An 18,776-nucleotide genomic window follows, 5' to 3' on the forward strand; every position below is an offset into this window, starting at 1 on the left:
TCAAGGAAATTGCAGATGGGGCTACACTTGCTATCTTAACTTATACAAGCATTTTGAAACCGATTCGTGCATATGGAATACGAATTTGGAGAACTGAAAGTAAATGGAACGTTGCACTAATTGAATGATCAGTCGAAAAACTTCAGGTTCTCCGCAAACGCTCCGTGGTATTAACTTATATGTGAAATCAGAAAATCAGTTCAAGATATGTTAATCACTTAAAGAGGTTGAACTGCGGAAGCGTTCATCCATAGTGACAAGAGAGGTTGTAAATAATAGGAAAATGCAATAAAAAAATAAATTTTATTCATCACGAACTAATATTATCAATGTTAGACTAAACTATATATTAGGAGGTTTAGAAAAAATCAATTAATAATTTCATATTGCTGTAAAATAGTACGCAGCGAGAATCTTTATCACTATTTAATATCAAAGTTTATCATATTTTGCTTAACGATCTGTTGTCTGTGCAAACTTTTATCTTCCCACCATAAATAAAATTCCCACTTTTATACTAATGGATAATTTTAAAGAATATATTTTTATAAAAATCCTGGGGTTATCTTCCTCTCTCATGCACTGGTGCTACACAGCTATTGTTAGACCAATTCTGTTCTACGGTGCAGTAGTATGGTGGACAGGCGTACCGAAATCCACCTACCGGAAGTCAATAGAAAGGGTTCAGAGGCTCGCTGCGCTGTGCATAACGGGAGCTTTAAGAACAACGGAGGTTCTTGAGCTGCTACTAAACTTGCTATCCATAGACCACTTCGCTGAAAACTGCGTAGCAAAATCGGTGGGACGAATATTGGCTGTAGAAGAATTTATATTATAATATATAGAACTTACGGGTATAGCTCGGTGGGTAATGGCGGTTAGGAGGATTGGGTTGGGTTGACTTCTCAATTGGTAAAGAAGGTTCAAAGTAAACATAGGAAAAGATGCATGGCGCAAAGGTATGTTAGCTACGCGCAACATTCTTAGCATCTATACGGATTGCTTGAAAATGGACGATGGAGTTGATTGGTTGGTTGGTTGGAATATACTGTCTAGAGTTAGACATAAGGCAACCTTTTAAGTTGACGGACCACTGTAATATATTTAAAGCTGAGGTCTTTGCTATTGCGAAAGCCGCGGTGCTGGCCTCTAATGCACCCGCAGCCAAATCCAGAATCAACATCTACGTAGACAGCCAAGCAGCAGTCAAAGCAGTAACCTCTTACTGCATATCGATCAGAAGTGTTTTGGAAAGCAGAGCGGCAGTGGAAAGTGTTGCCAGAAGCAAACAACTTCACAACATCCGCAAACGTGACCAATATTGGGAAACCCATGCATTGTCTATACAACGATCTTGACAGAAGCATGGTAAAGAAAAGCAAAACCCGGTGGAATTAGCTGCCTGGCTGCAAAACTGCAAAGGTCCTGAGTAAAACGGTAGATCTGAAGTACACAAAATTCCTATTGGCACTTGATAGAAGGGACTGTAGGAACATGCTCGAGAAAACTGCAGAAAATATCTGGAGCAAGGCACCAGGGAAACATTGAAGCATCTCTTGTGCAGTTGTCTCGCATTGGCAAGACTACGCTGAGAGTATCTGTGGTCTCCACGGTATGATACACTGGAGGAGATATTTATAGTGAGGCTGTAGAGAGTGTTAAAATTCGCATCAAGCGCAATCATCATAAGGGATGACTACTCCTCTTGGAACTAGCAACTAAACTGCATTTGGTATCGCAAGGGACCAGATTGATTTATGCGTGGCTTATTGGCCTATTCGATTTATCTAACCAAACTTTTATTAAAATCCAGATAATTTAAATGCTTAATTAATAAATTACCCATTTAACATCAAATATAAGTGCTATCGAGTAACAATTCCGAAAACATTTAACTCAAATAATACATCAAAATATTTTTTCCTATCGAGGTGTAAAGTGCGTATACGTAACAAGTGCTAAGTTCCTAATATTCTTGTTTATAGTTTTTATTTGCTTCACTTATACATACATACGTACATATATGTATAAGTGAAGCAAATTCTGATTACAGTTAATATCGCCAAAATGTATGCGTTTTATATGCTTTCCTGTAATCAACATGGAGTAATTGTTGCTTTTTTTTGTACTTTATTATACAATTTGATAAGACAATCACTTGAAGTTTCTAAAGAAGATGTTGGACATTTGGATAGCGAAAGCGTTAGTGAGGCAAACGATGACATGTATTTTATTTCCAAAAACGTGCGTTTTTCTTTTGAGAATATCTGTTAGATATGTAATGAGTTTTGAGACATTTGAGACTCAATTCTCGAAAATCAAAATAAAAAACATTTTTTAATTTTAATTCAAATAATAGTTTTATTAATTCGTTTCAAAATTATTCACTTATTTCATTAATCATTCATTTATCTTAATTTGTGTATATGTCTATTTAAATTTATAGATATAATATTTAATAATAAAATATCTATGTATGTATGTATGCACACATGTATACATGCATTTTATATAAAGAATTTTTGCATTATTTTGAATTAATTTACAAACAAATTAGTATATAAAATATGTAGAGATATGTATACATGTTACAAAAATAACAACAATGCACACATGCATATGTTCATACATACGTGTGGAAATACATATTTACCTATAAGTTATTATATAGCATAGTATATACACATTCTAAGCTACGCAATCACCTTTAACAATAATTGACATAGAAATTTCATTATTCATATATATGTACATCTAATATGTTTGTATGTGTATAAGTTAATTTAAATTATATTACAAGCCTTAACTTTAATGGTAAAGCCCTTGCATATATGTATGTATGTAGAGCTATGTATAATGCGATAAAATGTTTTTGTTTTTTTTTATGTACAAATGGGTGATAAGGAAAAATAATAAATTGTATACAATTGAATTTTCGTTGTGGTTTGTGTGGTGAAGCACATTAGCATATATTTTATATATTTAATGTGAAAGTGCGATAAAAAATGTGTAGACGTTAAATGCTTGCATTTCCATAGAATAACTGATTAATTCAATGTTTTCATCTATAAATAGCGCGTGCATTAGAGTGGCTCCCTGAAACTGTTATATGTATGTTTGTATGTAACATTACCTCGTTTTAATTTTCTCTTTTTTTATACATATATTTTTTTTTCTTCAAAATGCGCAATTTCAATGCTTCGAAAAATATTTTTTTAAATTTGCCAATTTTACAACTCAAAATGGTTTTGTACATATTTTTACTTGTTGTTGTAATTAATTTTTTAAAGTGTAAAATTTATAATTAATAGAAAAGATAACCCAATGTGTGCAAAAGTGTGTGTGCGATGTACAGATATAATACATATATGTACATACAATAAAGCTCTTATGGATTAAAAAGAAATATTATTTAAAAAAGGTCGATTATTATTAAATTTGGTGCCAAACATGTTCATGTAACAATTTAGGCACTTACTCTTGTGTAAACTTATTGTATGTGCCTAAATAAATATATATATATATATATATATATATACATATATATACCTTTGTACATATAATTTTTAATTTTTAGTTTGATTTTGTTTATTTTTTTTTTTCCTCTAATATTTATATAAAAAATATTTCAACAAAGAACTAGGCGCATGTGAGTGTTTTCGGGTCTTGTGGGCTGCATAATTGTTTAAAATTGTAGTTCTTTTAAGAATTTGCAATGCAATTTCAGTATAAATTTTGAAATTTAAGAAAAATATTGAAAACAATTCTAGTTCAATAAAATAATGGTAAAAGGTGCAAAAGGCTATATTTTTTCGTTTTGTATATAATAATAATAGTAATAAAAATAATATATTATTTTATAGAATTTTCCATAAAAATAGACGAATTTCGTATTCGAAACAAGGCTTTCAATTTTGCAAGCAATGAAAAACGGTAGCCGTTAGCTTCCAAACTCTTATCGCGCTGTGCTGCATCGCATACACTTAACTTCGAATTCAAAATTGTAAGCACGCCCTATCTGCTCAGCAAAATCACCACTGCCTTAGTCAACCGGCCCGCTGCGTCTGATATTCCGATATTCACACTGTGGTACTGTTACTCGTACGCTGAGCGGCTGCCAAGGACACGGCCGCGCTGGCGCCGCTGAGGGTGCGACGCGGCATCGGTTTCGGCGGCAATTGCGGCTTAAGTTGGCGTTTTTGTGCAATAGGTTGCTGTTGTTGTTGTTCTTGTAGTTGTTGCTGTTGCAACTGACGCCTTTCGACGTCGCCAATCTTCTCACGCACTGTTTTCTCGCGCTCTTGATACTCCACATAGCCGGATTCGTCGCTGCACTCCGAGTCCGTGTCGTCGGCGTTACAGTCGGGTGGCGGTGGTGTTGCTGCCACCATTTGACGTTGCCGTTGACGGCGTACACGCGTTGTACTATTCGTTAAAGCATTCGCTGGTTGCTCACTTATGGACTGTTGGGTGACTGGCTCATTCGGTGACTGGGTCGTAGAGCCGTCACTGCCTGTGCTCATTTTCAGTGTAATTGTGCTCGAACTGCTGAATGTGGTGGCGTCGCTGTTTTGACGACGCTGCAGGCGCGCTTCGAGTCTTTGGTAGATTTCATCGGCTGTGATGGGTGATTCATTAGCGTCGGGTATGCTGAAAAAGTGTGCATCGTCGCTGTACTGCAATGTTGCTTGTTGTTGCTGCTGTAGCTGCAGCAGCTGTTTGTCGTGACGGTATTGTAATGATAGATCATCTTGGTTGGCTGTCACAGTGCTGGCCGTCTCACAGCCGCTCGATATGGAGCCCTCATCACTATCGGCACCGCTGTGACGTTTAACGGTTGAGCAACCGTTGTTTCCATCCTGCAACGAGCTGCTGGTGGTGGCGTTCGAGGAGGCGTTTGACGATATAGAAGATTGTGTTTGGTGACGGTATGGGAGTGACGCCGAGGCATTCGTTTCCAAGCTGCTGCCCTCGTCGCTGCTCAGCGAAATTTGTGCCATTTTGCGCATTGAGTTGCGGTGTAAAATATTTAAGATTGTCGCCTGTCGAAAGTACATATCATCGGCGTCTAGATAATCCTCCTCACCATCGCTACAGACACCATTGCGTCGGAGGCCAACATGCGACTCATCCTCCTCTAATTCGCCGTTCATTCCTTGCGCGCAATCATTGGGCAGCAGATCACCCTCGGGATGCGCCATCGGATCACTATTGATGGTTGGCAGTAAGCTGAGCGGCTCCTCGTCATCCTTCAGCGCACACAAATCGCTGAGACTGCTGCTGGTGTTCTTGTGCAGTTGCATATCGAAGTAGGGCAAAAGTTCAGTTGTTAGCGATGTACTAGCATCGTAGTCATTGTATTTCAGCAACTTCTCAAAGTCATCCGAGTCATCGGAACCATAACTATTACGCTGCTCTTCGGATAACCCTGTGGTTGGCGCAGTAGCGTTCTGTTGGCTGGCGCATTCTTTGGTTATTTGTTTGTCATGACAGCAAGTGTCTACTTTCATGTCTCCGGCTAAAATATGCTTAAGCTTTTGTGATTCATCGAAGGAAACGCCACATAATGGACGAGGTTTGCCTGTGCGTCTTATTGAGTGACCACGTCGACAGCGTCTGCGACCCAAAGTCATGGCAGGGTATAGTGAATCTTTTTGGCAACACGGTTTCATTTCCGGTTCATTGGTGTCCTCAGCATCCTCGCCCTCCTCCTCACCGATAGCCTCTTCGATGGCCATTAACTTTGGTGCGGACTTGGAACGCTCTAGCGGTGGTCGATAATTGTTACCACCGACGCTGAGTAGTATCTTACGTCGGGGCAAACTGGGATTTTCATATGCTGCATTGGCCAGGCTAAGACGAGCGTTCTGCTTGAGAATTTTTTCACGTTTAAATTCGCGCAGTGCACGCTCCAGATTCTCCTGGAAGGAAGAAAAGAAATTAGCTTTTTTTAGTATGTTTATCTAATAAGGAGACAGTCTGTTCGCACCTTCAATGTATTGCAAATATCCTGCACCACCTTCTCCTTGCTGCAGAGCACTGCGTGACAGCGCAGCTCATGTTTTAATTTACGTCCCTCATGTCGATACACCCAACAGAAGATGCGCGGGTAGTTCTTTGGTGCACAGCAATGCGTGATACGATTGGCCCAGTACTCGGTAAGTCCGTGTTGGCGTGTGGTGGCTTTAAGTCCACTGGCGCATACCTTAATGCGCATGATCATGTCGGGCTTATTGTTTTGGGTATAGTTACGCCAGAGTGTGTTCAATTGCTTCTCAACGCAACCCTCACCTATAACGTAAGGGAATAAGATACATTTAAGTAAATATTTAATCATTATTTCTACTTGTATAATCTAATGATTTATTAGTTATATGGAGTCATGTGTAGAAAGTTCTCTTAGCAGCAATAACTTGGAATTGGTCAGAAACAATTCTTTTACATACGTCTCAAGCAGCTAACGACTTCCGGTCTTAGGTCAAGTATCCTCTGTGTAGCCAAAGAACAATCGTTTGTAGGCGATCTAAAGTGAGAAGGCGAACCAACTCTCCCCAGAGTTGTACGCTGGGTTTGGAACCCGACACGTAAAAAACGCCAATAATGATGAAAAGGAAACAGCAGCCTTGACAAGCTGGCCAACAGAGGTAAATCTCGAAAATTCTACGAAAAGATGGGGCGACTAACAGCAGGTTTCAAGACCCGAGCATACTCTTGTTGAACCATCAGAGGTCATCTAGTTAGTGATCCCACAGAATACTGAAGTTTCGGAGGGAGCACTGAATGCTAATGAAAGCTTAACTTTAGAATATGACAATGGAGCGGGGGCCGATGGTGAAGAACTGGCAATATGTTTGCATCAGCTTCTTGACAGAATATGGTCGGACGAAAGCATGCCCGACGATTGGAATTAAAGTGTGCTATTCCCAATCCACAAAAAGGGAGACCCCATAGTCTGCGCCAACTACTTGTGATAAGAATTCTCAGCATCGCATATAAGGTTCTATCGAGGGATAGTGTGTGAAAGATTAAAGCCCACCGTCAAAAAAGACAAAATCGGTCTCTTTAGCATATCATGTCTTTTATTGTATCTACTTCAGAACCGATCAATCTTATGAAAAGGAAGTGTTGTGGTTAACACTCAATATCACATTTTGGCAAAATGACCAAGGGTATCAACTTTGACTCACCTTTGGCCCAGCCGGTTAGCACGTTGCCCAAATATGATACCTTATACTCTGGATCCGGCGTGCTTATGTCCACACTATGCAAACGTTTGCCCCACAACCGGCCGAGGCTGCGCGACAGCGAACGCATCGTTTTGCTGCCCAATTCCGCGGCGGCTTCGTCATCGCCAGCCGCCACTGTGCTATGATCACAAAAGCGTTCCAAACCGTTTGAAGCGCGTTGCAGTTCATCGGCGGTATCTGTATCTAATTCCAGCACATCGGTGAAGTCCATTGCTTGCTCTGCATCTTCTTCGTTATTGTTTTTATTTGCGGTAACATCACCATCGTCTTTGGAATAGCGTTTGAAGCGATCAAAATAGGGACCGTTGGTGCGACGTCTGCCGCCATATGTATGGAATTTACCATCTAACGGTGTTTTACCTTTCTCTAAGTTTAACTGGGGCTTTTCCAGCTTTTTGGCGTGCTGCTGATAGGTGTTGCCTAAAAGACGGACAATTGAAGAGCTCTTGACAAACGTACGTTGGCGGGGAGGCGTGTTGTTGTTGATAGCATCACTTTTAGCTACCGTGTTTGTTATTGTTGTTGACGGAGTCGCCGTAGCTGTAGATTTTTCGTGCGCTGTGCTGGATTCGTTAGCGTTAGAGTCCTTCTGTTTCAGCGTCTTCTGGCTGATGCGCCGCCCGAGCGTGGAGAACAAGGAGAGCCGCTCTTTTGTGGAACTCTTTTTCTTTGGTTCTTCATTTGTGACAACTTTCTTTTTGCTCTTTGCTATTTCTTTATGTTGCTGTTGTTGTTGATATTGTAAATGTTCATTGGCTGACGTTTTCGAGTTCGTGAAAATTGTCGAAGTTGTCTTCGAATTCGAATGCAATCCGTTGCTCATTGTTTTGTTGTCGAAAATGCTATTGTTGTTGTTGTTGTGCGCAGCCACAGCAATAAAATCGACCTCATCACGAGCTTGCAACATTTCAGCATTGCCATTGCCAACACTGTTCGTATTGTTGCTATGTTTTGCAGCCGCTGTTTTGACGTCCATCATGTTGTCGTCAATGCAGTTGTGTTTGCTGTTGTTGTGTGTATCGGCGTTTCTATTACCAATTAGATCACCGGTATTGTATAAAGCACAATGTTGTTGTTGTTACCACTTATTTGTTATTAGTAATATTAGTTTTAGTAATAACAAATAATGTTATTAATGCTATTAGCCTGTCTCTTATACACATCTAGATGTGTATAAGAGACAGGTATTGTATAAAGCACAATGTTGTTGTTGTTACCACTTATTTGTTATTAGTAATATTAGTTTTAGTAATAACAAATAATGTTATTAATGCTATTAGCTATTAATTGATTGTTTTTGTTGTTGTTGTTGTTGCTTTCTAATGAATTTTCATTGCTTTCATGCCGGTTTGACGACTTAATCTTTACGGTTTCCGATTTCGTTTCTAATTTTTTTACCACAGAAAATTGTAAATTGTTGTTGCTTTTTTAATATCAATCGTTTTCGCTTTCTTTTATGGGTTTCTTTATTTCTCCGCCGGCTATTCTTCCGTCCATGCGTACAAATCACTTTTCTGTTCTAGCATTTATATTTGGTTGTTGTTTTTTTTTATCTGCCTGTTGTACACATATTCATTGACCTGCAAAAGGAAATTAGTCAATATTAATATGGTTGAATGCAACAAAATAAGCATGATAAGATAATCATAAAGACTCGATATATATATTTATATGGGCTCATATATTTCTGTAAATAAAAGTTTCTGAAATTGTAGCATTCTATATTGTTTTTTTAAGATAACTAGTACCTAATTAATTCCATATTTTATTGCAATGAATAATAATAAAATTAGTTGCAATTTGAGATAATCGCGCTATTTTTAGATTCTAGACTTTCTAGAGTAATATGCTTTTTAGGTAGCTCCTTAATTGAGTTCAATAGACTAATGTAGATAATTATCTAATTAACTAAATTTGGAAGCACTATGCATACTTTACGCCAGACTGTTTGCGTCTAAAGTGCCATCGCGATGCAGAGACAACTATAGTTCTGTCTCAATATAATGTTACTTTTACGAAAAACATATATTTATAGCTTTTCTTTGCTTATGATGTTAAGGGATACATATGCCTGTTATCTCTTTAAAATTTCCGTATCATATCATACAGTACTTTGCCGAATATGTATATACTTTTAAACAGCGAAGTGTTCAACGCTTTGGCGGAACGCATATTAACTATGTTTTATTTTTATAAAAGATATTTTATAAAGAATATGCAGAAATTGAGTGTCTAGTGATGCTGATTACCAGGATCGCTAGGAGCCGTAGTCCGCTCCGTGCACCAGTGACTATCGAAATGTTTGCTTCCTTCGCTTGCCATTTTTAGTTGTCCGTTACTGAATTACTTACTTATTGAACATACATACATAATTCCATTAAAATCTATGACGTCCCTCTCAAAGTAATCCACCTTGTTACCAATGTACCTGTGCCAAGATTTTTCTAATCCCCCAAACTTGTTTTCACTGATGTTTTCGATATTCGAGCTATGTCAGTAACATCGCTGACGGTTCGTCGTCGACGGGTTCTTGACTCATTTCGTATAATTATCACCGAACGCCTTTTCCAACTTTCTGAAAGTCTTAGCAATTTATTTGTTGAATAATTTCACTCATCATAAAAGTCGCCGAATGCGTTTTATGTACTTTAAAAAGACAAGCGTATACTAAACACTAATAATTATTTGGATGTGACTTTTGACACAGATGCCACTGACAGTCATATCAAACTAGAAATAAAAATATTTCGACAAATGGGTTTTCGCGCGAAATTTAAATTAAAAAGTTTTACTGCTTTAGTAGAGAAAATTGTCCAACTAGCTGATTGGATCTTTTCAAAAACAATAAGAAATACATGATAGGTAACTGGTATTATATAAGCATTATCCTTCATTGAATAAAGAAAATTAGCGAAGCACGATATTCTTCATCAATGGATGGCACTCACTTATTCATACCGCATTTTTTTGTTTTTATTTTTGGTGATTTTGTCGAACAGAGGAAGAAGAGTACCAGACGAAACTTCATAAAATATTGGCCTTTATTTAACTACCATTCTAGAATAAAACTGACACTAGCTCAATTTTACGTAGAAAATATATCGATATCAAAATTCTTGAAAACATGTTCTCTAGAAGCATTTCGTAATTTAAGAACTTCTGACATATTGTTGTAATTGGTATACAATTGAATGTACTCGTATTATTAGTGAAGTTAATTTAAGTTTTAACAGCGATATGATATAGGTTTTATAGGGCAGTAAAAATGTTTGTACGTAACATATGACACAAAGTTAATCATAAAGAGTTGACGAATTTTTTACAATTAACCTGATTACATAAGATGAATCCTACAAATTCAATAAAACGATAAGATAGATTTATTAATATGCTAACCAACGCGCTTACGTTTGATATGGAACTGCCGACCATTAAGGGTAATAATGAGAGTTCTATAAATACACGACTGATTCAAAGTAATGAAATCATAAAGCTAAATTAATAAGAAATGTTTATAAAGCATGATTCATATATGCGTATCTTCTGGGAGGCAATGGCCTCTTCGGCATTTTAATATGAATAATATCTTTTGGATTCCATCAGCATTATAGATTGTTGTCGTACAAGATTAATTACATGCTTTGTTGCTATATGCTAATTTCTGGCCCAATTATTATTACTATGCATTTATTTTCAAGTTGCATTTACTTATAGAACCGGAAAGAAAACTTTCAATCACTTCTAAAAATTATTGTCCTGATTTAATTGTCAATCAATCCTAGCGTTAGTTTTTTCTAGTGTATTGGTGTTACTGTCGAGGCTTCATTAACCGATCATATTGTATATATTGAAGGTTCGCATTTGATACAAGTTGCAAAATTATTTTAATACGGTTTTGACCTTATAGCAAAACCTTTTAATCTTTCTTTTACATAAGTGTGGAAAAATGGCAGGCGAAATTTAAGAGCTTCTATTGGTCATTTTCTCTAAATGTTTACAATTAATCACAGAAAGAGAAGTGGTCGTCCTCGTGTAGTTAGATTCGATTCAGCCATAAAACACAGTTCGCGAACGCTTTCGCTGAAATTCGCTTAGAAAGCAAATAATCATGTCAAGTGAAATGCATACATATATCGACCAGATCAACGTCAAGAGTAATTCGAGATGATGCCCACATGACAGCCAGCCGTCGGTCAACTGGGCATCTTCTGACGACGCGCTTGAAGTAAATTAGTGTAAATTTTTATACCCTGGACAGGGTATATTAATTTTGTCACGAAGTTTGTAACACCCAGAAGAAAGCGTCGGAGACCCTATAAAGTGTATATATAAATGATCAGTATGTTAAGCTGAGATTAAGATTTAGCCATGTCCGTCTGTCCGTCTGTCTGTATATATACGAACTAGTCCCTCAGTTTTTAAGATATCGTTTTGAAATTTTGCAAACACCATTTTCTCTTCAAGAAGCTACTCATTTGTCGGAACTGCCGATATCGGACCACTATAACATATAGCTGCCATATAAACTGAACGATCGGAATCAAGTTCTTGTATKGAAAACTTTCACATTTGACAATGTATCTTCACTAAAGTTGGCACAAGTTATTTTCTAAGACAACAATGTAATCTCTGAAAAAATTGTTCAGATCGGTTAACTATAACATATAGCTGCCATACAAACTGAATGATCGGAATCAAATGCTTGCATGAGAAACTTCCTCATTTGACGATATATCTTCACGAAATTTGATAAGAGTTATTTTTCATAAAAATAATGTAGTATCGGAAGAAATTATTCAGATCGGTTAACTATAACATAAAGCTGCCATATAAACTGAACAATTGGAATCAAGTTCATGTATGGAAAACTTTCACATTTGACGTGGTATCTTCACGAAATTTGACTTGGATTACTGCTTAAGGTAATAATATAATCTCCAAAAAAAATGTTCAGATCGGATTACTATAGCATATAGCTTCCATATAAACTGAACACATAATTACTAACAGAAATGCACCTGTGAAGGGTATTTAGCATCGGTGCAACTGAAGTTAACGTTTTTTCTTGTTTCAGTTGTGCTCGGCCAAAGGCCATGATAATATTCTTTTTCAGATGAAACAATTTTTACGTTTCAAGTTTTTAATAGGTAAAAACTTCCAGAAAAAATGTTATTTCAACGATTCAATGTTTTGGTCTACTGTAAAGTCGTTACATCTCTATACTTCTGTGGTAAGGGGTTAGAACTGAGGCAAAAGTGTGCCAGCAGTGTGTTTTAGAACATTTGATAAAGCAGTTAAGCCATAAACTCTTCAATGGAGAGCATTGGATCGCCTAACAAGATTCGGGTCCAGCACATAAAACAAAAACCACCCAGCCAATGGCTTAAAAGCAATATTCTTGGTTTCAAAGCTGCAGATGATTGGCCGTCTCGGAAGTCCAAATTTAAATCCATTGGACTACAGTTCGTGGTCTGAGTTGAAGAAAATATCCTTTCGAATTTCTCACAAATTTGGAGAGTCAAAAAATCTTTGGTTCGATGATAGCCGGCAATAGCAAAAGAAACTATGCGTGTTTGTTATTGAACAATGTCCGAACCATTTGAGGGTTTATGTAAAAGCGAAAGGTAACTATTTCGAATACAATCTTGTATGCCGCTCATTTAATATATGCATTAGTAAATAAAATTAACTTTATCACAAATTGTATTATAGTTTTATTTTGAAACGGCCTAGACTTGTAACAGAAGCAATGGCAAACTAAGTACATAATATATGGCATAGAAAATTGATTTTAAAATCAGTATCTCTTTCCGGTAATATGATATTTAATCTTTTGTAGAATTGCACTTGTAACATTTATTGTATTTCTCAAGAGGATTGCAAAAAAAAACACGGTATAAATTGTTGAGAACTTTGTCTACCTTGACCAGTTAAGCATTTACAAAATTAAGTAATGTAAAGATAATAATAAGAGATTGTAGGATTGATAATGGCTTTGCAACAATCAAAATGGGAATTAAGTTTTACGTTGTTCTTATTGTGACAATCACTTTTTCAGAATTTTTCACCTATCCCACTATTTCCTTCCATATTGGTTGGTATTATTATAAAATATCTCGTATACTTATTCATATTCAGTGGAAGATATATTTCAATTTTCCCGGGCTCGTATTTCTCAGGAGGGCTCGATGATCTAAACACATTTTTTGGTAGTTTTTTTCTTCAACAGTTCACTAGAATCAACCCGGTGCCCCGGTTTTCTACGCCCCTGCCTATATTTTTTAAGAGACGATCGCTATCATAGTTTAAAAGTATTCGGGAACCACTTGCTTTGTTCTCACAGTGTGAATGACTAAAAAGTATTTCTGAATTCAAAATTGAGAGTAAAGATTCGTTAATAAACGTTACTTTACATGACTGTGATCACTTTTCAATATTCATTAGATTGACAAGTCGATAGGCTTCTTTCTACTTAGCACGTCTAAATTAAATCGAGTTATACGTAGATAGCGAGTACTAAATACGTAATAATATAAATGAAATTAACACAATTTGTTTAATTATAGCCTTTGGGTTTTTGTAAATGAGTTTTTCATGCTATAAACGTCGTACCTTTTTTAGCAAAATTTGCAGTTTATTTTTAAACTCCCGTTCTAGCGATATAAATATGTATATGTATGTATACTAAATAGAAAAAAAACTATTTCTAGCGACTTTCACGTTTCATCACAAATCAGTATTTACTTTTTAGGATTAGCAAACAGAACAAGAGTAGTTAATGCGAAACCGTTGAACAACAGTTTAAATATTTGCAAAACGCTCAAGCGCATTTAAAATATTGCGGCGTTTTTTAATAAAAAGAAATCACTCTAATTGAGCAAAAGTGACAGCACTCAGTGATATATTGAAAACTTTCGTTCGTTTTTAGTTTCTTTAATTCTTTTCCCGAAACTTTTGTTTTTTGCTTCGCTGTTTTGCGTAAAAATTCAATTTGCAAATATCCCGTTACACAGTTACGCTCGCCCATCGACGCGTCGGCTTGCGAGGAAAGTGAATGACTAAAATGGCTAATAAGCCGCCAGTGAGCACTCGTTCGTTGAGCACTATACTGGAGTAATTCGTTCATTTTCATTTTTCACATGCGCTTTTTTGTTTTGAATAAATAAATACGAAGGTACGCAAATACATACGGACGCGAAGGCATTTATTTGGTTGTGTAGACACCACCTATTTACTGTCTCTTATACACATCTAGATGTGTATAAGAGACAGATACTGGAGTAATTCGTTCATTTTCATTTTTCACATGCGCTTTTTTGTTTTGAATAAATAAATACGAAGGTACGCAAATACATACGGACGCGAAGGCATTTATTTGGTTGTGTAGACACCACCTATTTATGCATGCATGTATGCAGGTGTGTGTGTGTGATGCGATTTAAGTGTGTTAAATGTGATAAATCGCTCAACTGCACGACGATATCAACAGCTGTACTTAAATGTATGAGCGCAACTGTATTGTAGAAAATAAACAAAGCACTTGCCATTGCAATTACTTTTTGGTGCGAAGATTTTGATAAGATAATACACACATATGTATGTTTGTATTTTTAAATATACATGCTATATATGTATATTTATATTTATTCAGCATTTAATAAAGTTTGAATGAAAGAGAGTTTGATTGATGGAATTAATGTGGTTCCCATTTGTTAAAAAGGTGCTAATAGAATTGATGATGGATAGTGGCGTTTTGATATAGGAAAAATTTTAGGCAATGTAGCAAGCAAATTATAGAGAATTTGTAATATTTTAATTGTTTCAAATAGTCTAAGAATATATGTACATTGGGGAAGAAAAAAGTGAAAAATACTCCTAATATTATTTAGGATTTCATTTATACTGCAACCTATTTTACATTGCAAACAAAACTTAAAAAAAATGTGTTTGGCTATGTTGGTAGGATTGTCTTTAATTACTATACCCAATATGAGCGCGATCTGCCAACCAGCTTGTTTACTGCACCTCAGTAGTGCGCTCCGATTTTTACAATGGATAAAAATATCGAAGAAAAAATGTGTCTAAAATTTTGTATTTTTAACCAAATTTCAAGTGCCGAATCGTTGCAAATGCTGGAGAAGGCTTACAGTAATTCAGTTTTGTCAAAAACTCAAGCATACGAGTGGTACAAAGCCTTTAAAGACGGCCGAGAGATCGTTGAAGACATGCCTCGTTCTGAATGACCTGCGATCCCTTCAACTCATGAACGTCTGTTGAGGTTACCTGTCATCTTGACTAATTCCCTTTACAATGAATCTTCCAAAATATTTAATTTACAATGTTAAAACTTTAAAACAATTAATAAAGTACTTTGTTTTCTTGTTTTATTTCCCAAAATCGCCTATTTAGGGTGTTACAATTGACAAAGGTTCGATTAATATTCGTGTTTCGGTATTATTCATATTTATTATTTACAATACATCCATTAATGTATAGTTTATTCTAAATTCAAATTAATTACGATCTATATAACACCATTATTTATAATATTTTCCTTCATTTGCATTATAAAAATTTCTGAGACTCACATATTCAAGTATGTATTTTATTTGTAACATATACTCGAATAATTTGCGGTTTTCGTGCATATGCGTGAAGGGTGGAAGCCTATACAAAATATGTAGTATAAATGAACTCGATTTTCAAAAATCTGTATATTAGGTATAGAGGGGATAAAGAAACCCATTTGTGACAAAAGAAAATATTTTCTCGAATTTCAGTAAAATATCTCACAGATAGATCGATATTTTCGGCAAAAAGTTAATCATACGCACTGGGGTCCACTTATTCGGAATATGAGGACTTGAACAGTTATGGTCCGATTTTGGCAATTTTTAGACTCGTGCATTGGTGCTTCTTTGTGTAGTGCAGAGAGAAAAAATCATAAGGAATTTAAAATTGTGCTATATGTGAAGTAGGCGTGGTTGCAGTCCGATTACGACCATTTTCGCAGTGTGTGTGTGGATCGTCAGGATAATGTTATGGAATTTGGTTAAAATTGGTCGAGTGGTCGAGAGATATGTTACTTCATCTAAATGTGAGGGGCGTCATGCCCATCGTTCAATTTTGACCCCTACTCTTGTAAAGCCCGCTTATATAATTCTAGGTATCAAATTTAATGTCTGTATTTATTTATTGATATATTGGGTTTTTAGTAGGTTTTAAGAAAACCGTTATACGGGGGAAAGTGAAGTTATAATGCGATTTCATCCATATTTTTAGGGTTGATATTGGCTTGTAAAAGATTTGTCCATAGCGAGTTACGTTATTGTAACTTTAGTGGTTTAGGAGATACGTACATGAAACATATCAGACGGCGTGGCTACGCCCTTTTAGGCGACACTTGCTAGTGCATTCCTTTGTGCCAAATTACAGTTTCATGTCTTAATATATGGAATTAATGACAGTCACTCGAAATTCAATTTGTCTCATCATCCTAATCATATAATATATATGTATATAATTCAATACCTATGTCGATTAATTTTAGGTGATACAAACAACTATTAGCTCAACAAAACTATTATGCTCTGTAGCAACATGTTGCAAGGGTATAAAAATATTAGCAAAAATTCCATTTAAGCAATTAACAATTTGTGATATTAAAAGCTCATACAGAATGTGTTGAGTATTAAAAATTTTTGCGGGCCAAAAAAAGGTAAACAAATAGACGTCATTAACTGGAAATATAATAATAATATGTATAATATAGTACTTATATATACATACATAAATTCATATATGAGTTCATATTGCGTAAAGCAAGCTCATTTTTTCTTTATATGTATGTACATTCATAAACGTTTATTGCTGGCATCGTGAGTGGGACGCGTGCGTTCTGCAACAAAAAATTTTACCAACCGCAATGTTTGCTTAAAATGCTGAAGATTTGTGCAAAATTGTGTCTATATGCATACAAAATGTTTAGAGAACATGCTTTAAACGGTTGGCATGTGGCGAAAGTATTTATATGGGGTTTTTACATTCATCAAACGCATGCAGAATTGTACAGATATATTTTTAAATGTACTCATGTATGAATATTAATTTAGAATTCGATATTTTATTGCATATGATTTAGCTTAAATACTAATTGAAATCAATTAATATTTGTTCCATAAAAGAATTCCAATATACATTGAAAAAAGGTTGCATTGGACTCAAGAAGAGCTCAACCATGATTGGAGCAACGGAATAAGTATTTACGGAGGAGTTTGTATTGTTCGATCCTTTGAGACGAGTTTGGCTACGAAAAGGACAGACAAAGAAGCTGTTTTACGCATGGTTTGAGAGTTTTGAGTTGCTTTACAGAAAACCTCAACGCCCTTAGAATGAAAAAGAGTATAAAAAGTGTTTACTGAAATGCTTTATGGCTTACTTTAGATTGAGCAAAACAGACCAGACGCCAATTCAATGGAGAATATTTGGGCTTTATTGAAAGAAAACACTTAACGTCAACAATAGACTTATTCGGCTACTTCAACATACTTGGAGGTCACTTCCTGTGAAATATATGGAAAATTTAGTAGCATGTTGCCATCAAAGTTGGCAAGCTATACAAGACAACGCAAAATATTGTAGCAAGTGTTGAATAAACGTCATAACAAAAAAAATGTATTCTCTATAATTACAATATTTTTTCCATCAATAAATACATGCTAATTTAATAAAATATATCGGACGGATTGGATTTTATGGAATTAATGTGCAGAATTTTAGTTGCAAAATGTTCATTTCGTGAGATAATTTTTTAGGAATTATGAGTAGTTTTGAGTTCTCGGAGTATTTGAGGTAACATAAGGAATTTTCAGGCTATAAAGAAATATCCATATAACTAAAAATAATTAAAAATCGTAAAAAAATTCTTAAAAAGTAACTTTTTTAAAAGTTAGCATTGCTTTAAAACGAAGATTGTCCAAATGTACTAAACTTACGATCTTATGCGCTAATTAAATTTGTGCCTTCGTTTATTTATTTTTCACATCTAATTATTTCATAATGTTTCGATGCTGGAATTCCATAATTCATGACTTAATGCATTAAAATTTATTTTTATTTTTGTATTTATTTCCAATTGATGAGTGCAAAATTCCATAATCTCGGTGTGAGTACAAATTAATTACAACAAAAAAAGCTTGTTCACATGACTTTCATAAAAAAAAAAAAAAATTTACTTAGATAAGTAAATAAAATGAAGATCTTGATCAGTTAATAATGATTTAGTTGGTAAAGAAATGAAGTATATTATAAATGGCAAATATTTCTTCTGTCATTCAAATTGATAATGAGTATATTATAAATGGCAAATATTTCTTCTGTCATTCAAATTGATAAGGAGCATGTTAGAAATGTGACTTTTTGATTTTCAATTCATTAAATTGACATTTTTCCAAGGTTAAGCCATATCAAGAAATTCAAGAAAAACCATCCACATGCATGCAATCAACATGTGACATTACCAAGGAAAAT

At 35.4% G+C, this 18,776-nt stretch overlaps 1 protein-coding gene and 1 long non-coding RNA gene across 5 annotated transcripts in view; both read right to left on the bottom strand.

Moving 5' to 3' along the window:
• Positions 1–3,806: 3,806 nt before the first annotated feature.
• Positions 3,807–8,387, bottom strand: LOC108968595. The gene is made up of 3 exons (XM_018932723.1): positions 7,188–8,387; positions 5,990–6,291; positions 3,807–5,921 (listed from the first exon to the last, which is right to left on the bottom strand). Exons 1-3 carry the CDS (start codon positions 8,224–8,226, stop codon positions 4,080–4,082), a joined length of 3,183 nt encoding a protein of 1,060 aa, XP_018788268.1. The 5' UTR covers positions 8,227–8,387; the 3' UTR covers positions 3,807–4,079.
• Positions 8,388–8,530: 143 nt separating this feature from the next.
• Positions 8,531–18,776, bottom strand: part of LOC108968608 — a 118,730-nt gene continuing 108,484 nt past the window's right edge. For all 4 annotated transcript variants that reach the window (XR_001993345.1, XR_001993344.1, XR_001993347.1 and 1 more), the window contains one exon: positions 8,531–8,827. This is a non-coding gene — a long non-coding RNA (uncharacterized LOC108968608). The remainder of the gene's footprint in view (positions 8,828–18,776) is intronic.

Source organism: Bactrocera latifrons, unplaced genomic scaffold, assembly GCF_001853355.1.
Source record: "Bactrocera latifrons isolate USDA-ARS-PBARC rearing strain unplaced genomic scaffold, ASM185335v1 scaffold_103, whole genome shotgun sequence".
NCBI lineage: Eukaryota > Metazoa > Arthropoda > Insecta > Diptera > Tephritidae > Bactrocera > Bactrocera latifrons.